Source organism: Nelumbo lutea, chromosome 4 (assembly GCF_056320005.1).
Source record: "Nelumbo lutea isolate HS-2025 chromosome 4, American lotus-T2T, whole genome shotgun sequence".
Classification (NCBI taxonomy): Eukaryota; Viridiplantae; Streptophyta; class Magnoliopsida; order Proteales; family Nelumbonaceae; genus Nelumbo; species Nelumbo lutea.
The window spans coordinates 15,216,780-15,230,711 of NC_142687.1; the positions used below are offsets into that span (position 1 = coordinate 15,216,780).

The 13,932-nt window shown below is 36.3% G+C and overlaps 1 protein-coding gene across 10 annotated transcripts in view; it reads left to right on the top strand.

The window, feature by feature from the left end:
* LOC148854119 (inositol hexakisphosphate and diphosphoinositol-pentakisphosphate kinase VIP2-like) overlaps positions 1-13,932 on the top strand; it is a 130,731-nt gene that overhangs the window by 75,322 nt on the left and 41,477 nt on the right. For all 10 annotated transcript variants that reach the window (XM_088983835.1, XM_088983837.1, XM_088983836.1 and 7 more), the window contains 8 exons: positions 1,083-1,165; positions 1,392-1,454; positions 1,537-1,611; positions 2,183-2,308; positions 9,830-10,071; positions 10,219-10,263; positions 11,449-11,515; positions 11,842-11,913. In XM_088983835.1, the coding sequence (XP_088839961.1) occupies positions 1,083-1,165; positions 1,392-1,454; positions 1,537-1,611; positions 2,183-2,308; positions 9,830-10,071; positions 10,219-10,263; positions 11,449-11,515; positions 11,842-11,913 (773 nt within the window). The remainder of the gene's footprint in view (positions 1-1,082; positions 1,166-1,391; positions 1,455-1,536; positions 1,612-2,182; positions 2,309-9,829; positions 10,072-10,218; positions 10,264-11,448; positions 11,516-11,841; positions 11,914-13,932) is intronic.

Below are 13,932 nucleotides of genomic sequence, written 5' to 3' on the forward strand. Positions count from 1 at the left end.
TTACTCAGTTTTTTTTTTTTTTTTCCTTTTTTTTTCAGAAAACAGAACTAAAGTTCAATCAATTACTATTACTCACCAGTTCTTATAACTTTGACTTGGATGGCCAATTTAATTACGAAGGCGCAAAATCACCAAAGCAACCTCCTTTAGAAAAGAACAGAAACCAAAAGAAAAAAAGAAACATAATTCACATTTAATGCTTCAGCAAGCTAATTAGAGGGAATCCTTCCAAATTCATCAAAAAAATCGTCATAAGATAGGGCACATTTAAAGTTATTGATTACCAGAATCAACATATTCATGAGAAGAAAAAAAAGAAGGAAAAGAAAATTCAAAAAGCATAGGGGCTGAACCCTTATTTTTGTTATAGGAAAAGAAGAAAAGGAAAAGTAGTAGTAGTAGTAAGAATAAAAAAGTATTTTACAATACAAAGTACAAAACTGCTTGGCGATTAGTCGAGGCGAGCCTCAAAGGGCACCTTGTCGCCTAGGTGTCACCTTGACAAGTATGGTTTTACATCTTTCTTTTTCGTTGATGGTACCTTAAAATAAAGTATCTTGATTAAACTATCAGTGTTTTGAAAGTGAAGGCGCAAAACATGCACACCTAAGTATTAAGATGAAGTTTGTAGCCTTGTAGGTTCAAGTCCTGCATAGAATAAAATGTAAACTCTAAAAATCACAACTATAACCTAGAACATAGTAAATTGCCTATTCAAATATCAAATTCAAGGTTAACTTATCAAAGCATAGCAGGATGCCAGGTGGGATGCACCTCACAGCATGAGCCTCTCCTGGTACACTTTTTAAAATGCTGAAATTTATAAAGCATAATGGTGTCCATGAGTATGTTTAGATTCCTTTTGACAAATTCTTGACTAAAACCATGCACATCTTTATAGTCTCATATCTTACTTTTTCTAGAAACTCTTTACTGTAGTCTTTATGCACTAACTGGCATTTGAATTAATTGGCATTACTTAGAAGATTATAAATTTTGTGATCTCCAAGGCCAATCATTTTGTTGTATCCCTAATATCACATTCTTTTCTTATTGTCTTCTGACTTAGTTAATTTGTTTAGGTGAAGGTACAGGCTTGCTTCGCCTGCATAGTACTTATCGTCATGATCTGAAAATATACAGCTCAGATGAGGGTCGTGTTCAGGTAATTATTAGCTTTCAAATAAAGGGTATTTTATTGTTATAGTTCAAACTATCTAATGTAAACAAAAAGTCTTAACATTGTGACAATTAAAATTTCTCCAATCCCAGTGCTTCTTCCATGTTCTTGTTATGGTGTTTTTCTGTTTCGCTGATAGCCAAACTTTTTCCAATTGTTTGCTCCTCTTTTGTAATTTTTCATGACATATATGTAATGTCTTTGGTAGCAGATGTCTGCAGCTGCATTTGCCAAAGGCCTTCTTGACTTGGAGGGCCAGTTAACTCCAATACTGGTCTGTAGTCAATTTTCCTTAAAAGTGGTTTGACTGATCATTAGTTTTAAATTTATCTAACTTATGTAAGTTTGATTTTAAGGTCTCACTTGTGAGTAAAGACTCTTCTATGCTGGATGGACTTGACAATGCTAGCATTGAGATGGAAGAAGCCAAGGTTGGCATTACTCCTTCACAGGAAAAATTCTAGAAATTGTATTTTTCCTGTCAAAGACTGAGGTTTGGTAAAGAGATAGAATGCATATGCGTTTTTTTTTTTTTTTTTTTTTTTTTTTATCACAAACAAAATACTGACATAAATACTATAAGACACTGTATCTGAAGAAGGTGGAGAACTAGGAATTCCTAGTCCAAGGCCAAAGAAGAAAAAGTACCAGTGACATTTCTTTGTCTTTCCTGTCCCAGTGGTTTAGACGACTGTACTTTTTTCTCTGTTGTGTTGTGTCAGATAATTCAATTTTTAGTATAAATTCCATATCCAACACCAAATGTGTCATTTCCATTCAAAGTTTATCATGGCCTGGGAGGTGTAATATAAAAGGATCAATATCTCTTTCATGATCAGAAGTATCAAATGTTGTTGAAAGTGATAATGTTGCCAACATATTTAACCCTGTGAAGTTGGAATTAAGAAACTTCATACTTAATCGGTTTCTGAAGTTTTGAAACTTTAGCTTGCCTATCCAGTCTTTCCTTAAGATTAATAATGAAATTATTTTCCACTACAGGCTAGGTTGAATGAAATCATAACTTCTGGTGCAAAGAGAGTGCACAGTAATGGATCTGCTGAATATCCTTGGATGGTTGATGGCGTTGGCCTGCCTTCTAACGCTTCTCAACTCCTACCAGAATTGGTACATACAATTTTTAGTGAGACCATAATTGTTTGTTCTAATTCTTCTATTATGAAATTTATTTAATGTGATTGCATGGTCCATTGCAATTTATCTTTTGATATCTTTTGAAGGGCTACACGACGGGGGGTGGCCCATCCCCCAACCTATAACCCCCCCAACCCAGGTGCAGGCGGGATTTGGTCCCAAGTCTACTATTTTGTCACTTATTCTAAATCTTCATCTAGACCATCTTATTTGCTAGAGGCAACATAAACTCAAGGTTGAAAATGTCGGTGACTTGTCAGTGGAAATATCATGTTGAAATATTGTAAAAATTATAGACATGGTAGAAGCATTGTGAAATAAGCAGAAATACACAAATATTTTATAAAATTATAAAATGTTTAACATCATGTCCATAAAGAATTGAGAACCGGATCAAAATGGTCATATTTCTGTTAGGCAAGTAATAATGCTACTGCTCCACATATTTAGTGCATTATGCACGATAGTTTTTACTGGGGAATATGTTAGTTTCAATAATATTTTGTGTCAGTATTCATGGAAATGGAAATACCTTGTGGAGGAATTGGGAAATATGTAAACATTCTAAACCTTGCATAATCTACAGAATACAGATGCCATTTCAAAATTTTATACTTCCTACTATCTATTCCCAAGACTAATCATCTTCTCCAAGTATGGGTCCTATGGGAACAAAGGGATTGAATTTGACATGATAAAAGTATCTAAAAATTTAGAATATCATAAAAATAAGTATATAGAATATATAATAAAGTATGCAATGAATATCTTCTTATGAATTTCTACTATTCACTGCTATGTTAATTTTAAATATTTTCCAATTTAAAAGATAAAAAAGTTCTGAACCTGAATTCTACCACCTAATTGTGTCATATTGTGCAACACATAAAAATTTTGCAAAAATTATAATTGTGTTCAAACACTAAAACCATTTGAAACTTTTAAAAAGATAAATTTGAAATGTGTTTATCAGAAAAATATAATTATTTTATGTATTATGTGGTTGGTTTATAGAGGTTACTTTAGCCATCCCTATTGAATTTTACTAGGGTTGCAACTCAGATTGGCCATAAGTAGCATTTTGCGTCAGACTTGGGCCTTTGGGCTGGGCCTATTCAAATTTTGACAAAAACCCAACTCAAGCTCATGCAAGTTGCAAGCCTTATGTTTACATGGGGTTTGAATCTTAGAATGGAATATCCATGACAATGTGTTTTTGTGAAAATGTAATTGATGTGATTATGGGTCTGATGGCAGCAAAAAGTACATTAAAAATATAAAAGAACAAACACACGAAACATAGTAAGGATCTAATGTGATTTGGCAACTGCCTTCAATACAAGCAAAGACAAACATAATATAAAACCACTAACATCAAGGGAGATAACATTAAGAGATCAAACACGACATAGAGCAAAATTTGACAAAGAGGAATTACCATTCCAAGAGCAGCGCTCTCTCCCTAAAGCCATGTTCTTCCCAAGAGATTCTCTTCTAATACTAACCTCCCAAAAGGTTAAACTAAAACCCAAGAACCAGAAGCACAGGATACAAACTATGCAGAAACTTAACACGCATAACAAGGGAAAAATGAGTGAAAACTTGAACAACTCTATTATCCTAAAAGTTCTCTCATGGAGGACACAAGTAGAGGGGGATCCAAAGTTGGTAATAGGTTGGATGAAAACAAATAGCTTAGGCACTTGGTCCCTTAGACGAATTGTAAACAAAGTTTTGAACCTAAAAAGGGAGCTTAGAGTACAGTTCAAATGGGCTTGAAGGTCAGCAAATGCCTTGGATGATGCTTTAGCAAGGCAAGAGGTTAATAGGGAAACTTTATTTTGGGCATGTTTGTAAGACCGTTATGAATTGGGGGGTCACCTTTTCAAAGGTGATAGTTGTACTATTTTTCTTTGAAGTTAATGAAAGTTACCATTTTCCATAAGAAAAGGCCACATAGATTGCATATCCTTGTTAGAACTTACCATATTAAGAGCACCTACTTCATCCATTAAAAGTGAAAGATGAGGTCAATAGACAATCTTCTAAATTAACCAAAGGTTGAATGTGTAGGTGAACATGAGAAAATTTATGGTTTATCATTAGTGTCTAAAAAAGATAGGAGCTGGATAAGGAGTGTTTGGGGGATAAGAGGTCTGAGCTGGTCCTTCGCTCCTTCATGGGGAGTTTCTGGGGGGATTCTAACGATTTGGAAGAATGAGGTTTTTGATTGTGAAGGAGAGCTAATTGGCCAGTTTTCAGTTTCTTTAAAATTTAGGAACTCTTCCGATGGGACATCTTGGGCTTTATATGACGTCTTTGGCCCCAACTCATACGGAGAACAAGATTCATTCTAGGAGGAGTTAGCTGCTATTAGAGGAGTTTGGGAGGGTCTGTGGTGTTTGGAGGGGTGGTTTCAATGCAATCAGATTTTCAAGTGATTCAAACAACCCAAACAAAAGTATTACGACTAGCATGAGGAACTTCAATAACCTTATTGGTGCTCTAGAACAGAAAGAACTTCCTCTGCTGCAAGCAGACTTGGACAAACTTTCAATCCCCCCCTATTTGTTTTAAATTGGATAGATTCCTTTTCTCCCTAGATTGGGAGGAATTGTGGGGGTCCTTAACCTCAAGAGCCTTGCTCAGAGTAACTTTTGATCATTGTCCTATTTGCATTGAGAGGGAAGTCCCATTCGGAGGTCCTTCACCTTTCCGCTTCAAAAATATTATGGCTTGAGGACCCCTCACTCAAGGAAAGAGTAAAGGCTTGGTCGGCTGAATCAATAACTTGGGAAGAAAGAAAATTGGGAGATTCTGTTGGGAACTAAAGAATTTAAAGGAGAAAATAAAGGTTTGGAATAAGGAGCATTTTGGAAGAATTGAACAGATAAAAGATTCAATCACCTCTAGGATTCAAGAACTGGATAGAAAAGAGGCCCTTAGAACCATGTCACAAGAGGAGAGGGAGGAAAGATGGAACAAGAAATTCGAACTAGAGGAAATCATAGGAAGGAAGAGATTTATTGGAGACAGAAATCTAGATCTTAGTGGATTGAAGAAGGGGATGGCAATACCATAGATCCTAGGGTACTCTTCCCTAGGTACCATAACCATATTTCCTTAAGAATTATTGATGATTTTCATAAGAAAAGTATAAAGTTCATGTTAAAGTATAGAAAACCAACATATTCATGAGAAGAAAAAGAAGGAAAAGAAAATTCAAAAAATATAGGGGCTGAACCCTTATTTTTGTTATAGTAGTAGTAGTAGTGTTTGGCGATTACATAAACACACAAAATGAATATTTTAGTTTAATAGTGCCTATTTTATAATTATAATGTAAAAAAATAAAGAATAAAAAAGTATTTTATAATACATAGTACAAAACTATTTGGCGATTAGGAGAGGCAAGACTCAAAGGGCGCCTTGTCGCCTTGCCTTGACAACCATGGGAAATACTAAATTCTTCCGTTCATTGGCCAACGGAAGAAGAAAGAAAAACACCATTCTTAGTGTGGAAGTGGAAGGCCAGGAACTAAGGGAGTCTCATGAGATTGTGAGGGCTTTTGTCAACCATTTTAAGAGTCTTCTCAGTCATTGAAGCCTCTAGGATAAGTTTACTGGATCTGGAATGGACTATAATCTCTAAGGATCAGTCCTAGGAATTGGAAATAAATTTCTCTTTAGAAGAAATTAAGGGAGCAATTTTCTCTATGGATAGATCAAAAGCCCTGGGACCAAATGGTTTTACTATGGATTTCTACCAAGAGTGTTGAGACTTCCTAAAATATGACCTCATGGAAGTGTTTGAAGATTTTTTCCGAAAAGGAAAGATCCCCTTTGGAGCCAATGCGACCTTTATCTCCCTGATACCTAAGAAGGAGGCAAAATCCCCCAAGGATTTTAGGCCAATCAGCTTGATAGGGAGTCTCTACAAATCATTGCAAAGGTTCTTTCAGAGAGAATCAAGAAAGTCCTACCTTCAATAATTTCTCCTTTCCAAGGGCCATTGTTGAAGGGAGACAAATTGTAGATCGAATCCTTGTGGCAAATGAATGTGTTGCCGAGAAAAGGAAAAAAAGAGGAAAAGGCTTGGTTTATAAGTTGGATTTAGAAAAGGCCTATGACTTGGTGAATTAGGATATATTGCTAGAAATCCTAGAAAGGTTTGGGTTTGGAGAAAGGTGGAGGAAGTAAAAGGATGCATTAAGTCAGTTTACTATTCCATTCTTATTAATGGAGTGGCGAAGGACTTCTTCTCGGCTAAGAGAGGTTTAAGACAAGGGGACCCCATTTCTCCCTTCCTTTTCACTTTAGTAATAGAGATCCTCAGTAAGATGATTACCACTGCAAATGCCCAGGGCCTGATCAGGGGTTGGAGGAGATCAAGTAATTGTTTCACATCTCCAATTTGCTGATGATACAATTTTGTTTTGCGAGAATCTTCATTTGGAAATGGTGAGTAACCTTAAGTTGCTGATTGAGAATACTGAGGGTATTTCTAGTTTGAGAATCAATTAGAACAAAAGCGGAATTATCGGAATTAATGTGGAGGAAGAGGATCTCTTGAGCTTTGCAGAGGTGTTGGGGTTTGAGATTAGAAGTTGGCCCACCTACCTTGGCCTACCTTTGGGGGGAACCCAAGGACAGAAGGATTCTAGAAGCCAGTGGTTAAAAGGTTTGCAAAGAAGCTGGCCACTTGGAAGAGAACATTGATTAGAGCCACTTTAGCAAATCTACCCATCTACTTTCTTTCTACCTTCCATATCCCGGCAAGGATAGCGAGACATTTAGAGAAGCTCATGAGGGACTTCCTTTGGGAACTGGGGGAGGAAATAAAGGATCACTTAGTCAAGTGGGAACAAGTTAGTAAGCCAAAAGAGCAAGGGAGGTCTAGGATTAGGAAGCATTGCCCTAAGGAACACCGCATTGTTGAGTAAATGGTTATGGAGATTTCCCTTTGAAAGAGATGGGTTGTGGCACAAAGTAATTACAAGCATTCATGGTATAGATTGCAATGGCTGGGATGCTAAATTGGCTCATCACTCCACTTCAGCCTCTCCTCGGAAAGCTATTCACGAAGTCTACCCTACATTCTCTAGCTCCATCTGTTTTGATGTGGGAAAGGGGAATAGAACCGTTTCTGGGAAGACCTTTAGGTTGGGGAATCACCCCTTAAAGATCAATACCCTGACCTTAATACCATTTCTGACTTCAAGAATGAAACCACTTCTAAAGATCAGCTGGAACTTTGGTTTCAGAAGAGGCCTTAGGGATAGAGAGTGTATCTTGTTGACTTATCTCCTTGGAACCTTGCAATCAGTTTACTTAGACCCCAATTTGGAGGATTCTAGATTCTGGGTAATCTCCCCAGATGGGCTCTTCTCTTGCTCCTCTTTTAGTCATCTTGCTTCTGCTAAGCCCCACGGGGTGGCTCTTGCGGTGAAAGAAATTTGGAGCAAACCTACCCCACCAAAAATCTAAGCTTTCTGCTGGACCCTTTTCCTTGGTAAGGTAAATACTTGCAACTTACTGCAGAAAAGGAGGCCTTCCACTAGCCTCTCTCCTCATGTGTTTTCTTTGTAGGAATGTGGGAAGTTACTAAAGTGGCTATTGCTTGGGGAGTATGGGAGGAAAAAATAATGGAATTTTTGCTGGAAAATCTAGAACTTTGGAAGAGATCATTGACAGCATAAAACTGAGTGTGAATAAAAACCTTGGACAGTTTTCAAGTTTTCTCTGTAGCTGACATCCAAAGGGCATGGAAAGAGATAGCACAGTCCTCCAGGGGTAAGGAAACTGTAAGAGTTGAATGGAAACCATCAGAGGTAAACAAAGTGAAACCGAATTTTGATGGAAGCTCTATGGGCAACCCGGGAGTGGTAGGAATTGGGAGAGCAATCAGAAATGAAGAATGCAAGATATTGGCTCTATATTCAGGGCCAAACGGTATTACAAACATAGTTTTCAAGGCGCCAAGGTAAGGCTAGGCGATAGGGGGCGCCTTGTCACCTAGTCGCCTAGGCGCCCGCCTAGGCGATGGATGGATTTTTTTAAGTGAAAAATACATATTCTAGGTAATTCCCTAGATTCCATAACCATCTTTCCTTAATAACTATCCATAATTTTCATAAGAAAATTATAAACTTCATGTTTATGTCTAGAAATTCAACATATTTATGAGAAGAAAAAGAAGAAAGAAAAGAAAATTCAAAAAATGTGGGGACTGAACCCCTATTTTTGTTATAGGAAAAGAAGAAAAGAAAAGGTGGAAGAAATGTGGAGGAAAAAATATGGAGGAAGAAGAAAAAGAAGATGTGGAGGAAGAAATGTGTTGATTAGACAAAACTTTAAGTTTTTCCCTTACTTATTGGTTCAAATTCTGAAGTCTTTGAGGGTTCAATACAGCAGTTACCAATGTTTGTGTTGATTAAACCCTAACAAATAAGAAAATAATAAAAGGAAATTAGTTTATAAACACAAAAAATTAATATTTTTGTCTAATCTATTTTATAATTATAATCTCAAAAAAGTAACAATGTAAAAGTATTTTATAAGACAGTACACAAAATTGCTAGGCAACTGGGTGAGGCGAGCCTCCAAGGGCGCCTTGTTGCCTAGGCGTCGCCTTGACAACTATGATTACAAACTCAACAAAGGCTGAGTTATTGGCATTATTACAGGGCCTCCGATTGGCAAAGCAATTGGGTTTTCGTCAGGTGGAAGTGGAGGGAGATTCAAAAGTTATAATCTCTTGGGAAAAATGTAATAGACATGTCCCATGGACCCTCAAGCATATCTTCAGAGAAGTGGAGAGATTAGTAAAGGATATAAATGCTGATTTTAGGTGGATCAGGAGGGGTGCAAATGGGTTAGCAGATACTTAGCCAAACAAGGGGCCGCAAGGCAGCAACTATATTGGACCTCATTGTAACTTGGGTTGTTATACTTGGGGATGACTATTGGGTCATCAGTCTGTAATTAACTCCACATATTTTAATTAATGAAACAATCTTTTTGCTGATCAAAAAAATAAAAAAAAAAGATGGTCACAAAATCATTATGATTATAATCAATACCTGGTTCATTAATTTGTTGTAGATAATATTGACATACTAAGAGGTCCTAGCCTCACTAATGTTAATCTTCTATGTGGATACCACCATATTTGATTTTTGTTTGTCTGAAAAGCATGATATCTTCTTTCCTTTACCTTGTTATTCTATTTATATGTTTTGGACTGCAGACGAACTTGAGAAGGATCTTGAAAAATGAATTCTCAATTGTAGGTAAAATTGACCTAGAAAGTCACAGTACTAGTCAAACTATTTTCTCAAGATTAAAATGGGAAAATTGTAGTTTTTCTCATTGTTTTCAGAATTCAGACATAAATCAGATATGTTCTGTACTGGAGAACAAGGAAGTCAGAAAGGATAATATTTTCGCATGGTACTCCTCTTTGTTTTGATGAAAAATGCTTCTCATGTGTAGGTAAAATTGACTAAGAAAGTAACAGCACAAGTGAAACTACTTGCTCAAGATGAAGATGAGAAACTTGCAAACACAAGCTCATATGCAGTTCTTCCTCCATACGACCAAGCAAAGGCCCTGGGCAAGATAAATATCGATGTTGATCGTATTGCTTCTGGGTTACCTTGTGGCAGTGAAGGTTTCCTTTTAATGTTTGCTCGCTGGAAAAAGCTTGAAAGAGATTTGTATAATGAACGCAAGGAGTAAGTTTTTACCAGTCAATTAATTGATCCAATGGATATTCTTGTATATCTATCTATAGGAAATATTTGCAGGTAGTATAAGTGCAGAGTGTTTCCAATTAGAACATTTTACCAATTACTTTAATGAAATTATGATTTTATGTGCAGCCGTTTTGACATAACACAGATTCCAGATGTTTATGATTCTTGCAAGTAAGACATACAACCTTCTATTTTATGTTGAATATATTTTTGCTTAAAAGGTAGCAACATTCCTACATTATCCTCTGTCTTCTATGCAACTCATAAATTAAAAAATTGTTTCTTCAGTAGAATAACTTTAAGTAAATGTATTATCTGCATGAGCTTAAAGCTGGTAATTATGCATGTCAACAAATCTTTTTACGTATTTTTTACCTTCTATTACTGCATGTGGAAATTAAGTTTGTCTAAGCATCTCTCTCTCTCTCTCTCTCTCTCTCTCTCTCTGGCTGAAACTCAGGACCAAAATTTAACATTTTATTTTGGAGAAGCCAAACTCTTCTTGTACAGATTTGGGTATGTATTTGGCTGAGCTTCAAACCCGTACACATGCTCCTTGATTCTCCTCTACTTTTGTTGCCTTTTTATTCCACATTTTCATTCAGCCATGTTTCAGTGGTATTATGACCTTACACCTTCTATTCCACATTTCCCTATATCTTATTCATGATAACTAATTAGAATTTAACATCAATGGACCAAAATTGTCCCAAGCATGAAATGCAATTCTTTCAAAAGTTTCCACTAAGTTACCAATTTAGTGGGGTTTGTGGTTGTGGTCCTAAAATTAAAGGGAATCTGGGAATTGCATAACTTTAGCAAATATTAGCAACTTTGGACCATATATAACATGTAACAATATCTTTGGAAGTTTTACTAAAAGAAGAATTTTATATTTATGGGTGCAACTTAGGCCAGGTTGATTGACTACCCTAGCCTAACCTACTCTCAGTGCTGACTGTATACATAATTCAATCTTGAATTAAGATGGTCAACCCTAAGCTAACCCATCCCCAATAAATACTTTTCCAACACTATCTCAACCTGACCAATCCAATTTGTTGTAAATGAGTTATTGTAAAATGAACTAGTCATCATTCATCTTATTTGAATCAAAGCCACCTTCAAACTGTGATTTCAAATCCCATAATTCCATGCTTAAGCTTGCTTGAAACCTTCAATGATCACTTATTTCCCATTGCTTCACCATCTCTGTTGCATTGGATTTCAGTTTCAAGTTAATTTGGCTGTACACCATTCTATAATATCTACCAACCATTAGGCAGGCAATTTTGCTGAAGTGTATGACTGGACTTATTCCATGCTTATATTTGGATTTTGGGTACGACTTCATAGGTATGATCTCTTGCATAATGCACATCTTAATCTAGAAGGACTGGACGAGCTCTTCAAAGTGGCTCAGGTTTGCACATACTTAACTCCCAATACTTGTTTTATACTATTTCTTGAGAAAAAATAATGAGCATTTGTTGTAAACATTTTTAGGAAGATGTTTCATTGCCTTACTGGAATGCCCCTTGCATTTTAATCATGTGAAACTGGAAATTCATTTTGTTGCATATGCATGTAAGCATCTTTACAGCTAGAAGGCCCTATAGATAGTTAGATAACTAGTTTCTCTGTTTTTGCATGTCATACAGCCCATAGTTTCTTGGTTAATGAATTCCTTTATCATTGTTGTTGGGTGATATAAAAAATAGCCTGAAGTTTTGTTTTTCATTACTTTAGTTACTGGCAGATGGTGTTATCCCAAATGAGTATGGAATAAATCCGAAGCAAAAGCTCAAAATCGGCTCAAAGGTAAGCATCCCACTATACTATTTTACACTTTACTTTCTAGCTTTCATTTTTAATTAGTAATCATTTGATCTCTGTCCTGTTTCTAGTGAAAGAATCCTATATGGTGTATTATTGTGGGCCTATAATATTCTATACCTTGGACTCTGAGCCCATGCCACGACAACTGTCAATCATGAATGGTGTTATATGAACTTCTCATAGCACATAGGTGCATTTCTGCCACTATTAGTTGATGATATATAGGTCCATTTGAAACCTTTGGTTTTGGCTGCTTTACCAGAAACTATCATGTTTGTGCAAGTTCAGCATGAAACCTTGAACAAAGCAAAAGGAGGATTTTTAATTATTTATGCTCCCCTATAGACTATTTTATTAGGCAAGAGGTCCACTAAGGAGTAGGAAGCAGGGACTATTAATGATCTATAGAGAACCTTTCACTCGAGGACCCTATAGAGATGATTGATGATATGAGAATGAAGTCCCTGGAAGGAACTGGGTCATTGAAGGATAGCTATAGACTGTTAATCTTCTTAAGGTTACCAAGAGCAGAAGAGCTTGCAGATTATTAAGGAACATCAATCATACTAAGAACATTCATAATGCAAAGGTGCACAAAGTACCATAATGTGTTGGATCCAACAAGGGTATAGTTGATAATATATAGTGAATGGGGGACATACAAACAAAGACAAACCAGTACACCTCTACACACACACAAGCTACTTTATTTGCTTCTAATAAAAGAGTGTATAGTATCCCTTGTTCTCTTGATGGAGAACTTTGGTCAGGCACACTTGTCCTTAGCTACATGTAGGGGTGGATTCGCATTGAGTAGAATATTCAGCTATTTGAACTCAGCTTGTGAACAAAAACATGAGGCTCAGGTTTGAGCTCTAGCTAGAGACTTGAGCTTGAATTCGGCTCGACTCAAAAGCTCATACGTTCGAGCCCAACTCAACTATGAGCCAAACTTCTTATAAAAAATAAAGCAAAATTACACATAGAAAAATAGAAATTATTTTTTATTTTACATGTAACAGTTAAGAACTATAAAAATTATTTATTATTATAAATATAAAAAAATAAAAACATTATATATATATGTAATATAAGCTTGGTTAAGCTTGGAAGCCTCATGAGCCAAGATTCATTAGGCTCGAACTTGGTTGTATTAGCAAACAAGCCTATATATTCGGCCTAGGCTCAACTCAGAGCTTTGTTTAGACTGAGCCGAATCAAGCTTCTCACGAGTTCAGCTTGAAAAGCTCGTGAAAAGCTCAATTTGTGTCCACCCCTGGCTACATGTAGGGGTGTCAATTGGACCTGATTTGATCCAATCTGAACTGGTCCAATTTGAGTCCATTACAAATGGACCAGGTCCAATCCAATCCGATGAATAATTTGGACCATTTTGGTCAGTCCAATTCAATGTCTGGACCATCTAATCCGTTCAAATTGGTTTTAATTTAGATTTGTTCCAATTCAAACATGGTACATTGACATCTATATTCTTATTTTCTATCAATGGACTAGATATTTGTTCAATCTGACCCAATCCAATATAAATTCATTATGGATGGGCTAGGTCCAATCCAATCTAATAAATACTTAGGACCATTAAGACTAGACTAGTCCAATTCAATATGTCTTCTTGGTCCATCGAATCCATCCAAATTGATTTTGATTTAACGAGGTTCAACCCAAAACCGATTCATTGACACCCCTAGCTACATGGACCTAAGCTTGGATTTAGTTGCCCTCAGGGCATACTTGTATTCTTGAATTTGAACTTCATAATCCACTTGTTTATGGTTAGACCAACTTTGTGTTAAAGTTTGACCTGCCCTAGAATTCTGTCTTGTTCGTTGACTGTAAAGTAAAGTAAAGTAAAGTAGGAGAAGAAAGAAGAAGAGAGAAAGATGAGGAAAGAGAGAAAGGCTGGTTCGAATTAGAGAAAGATTCATATCCCTAGATTCGGCCATACCTGTTATTATATTATTAACTAAATGGAAAAGACTT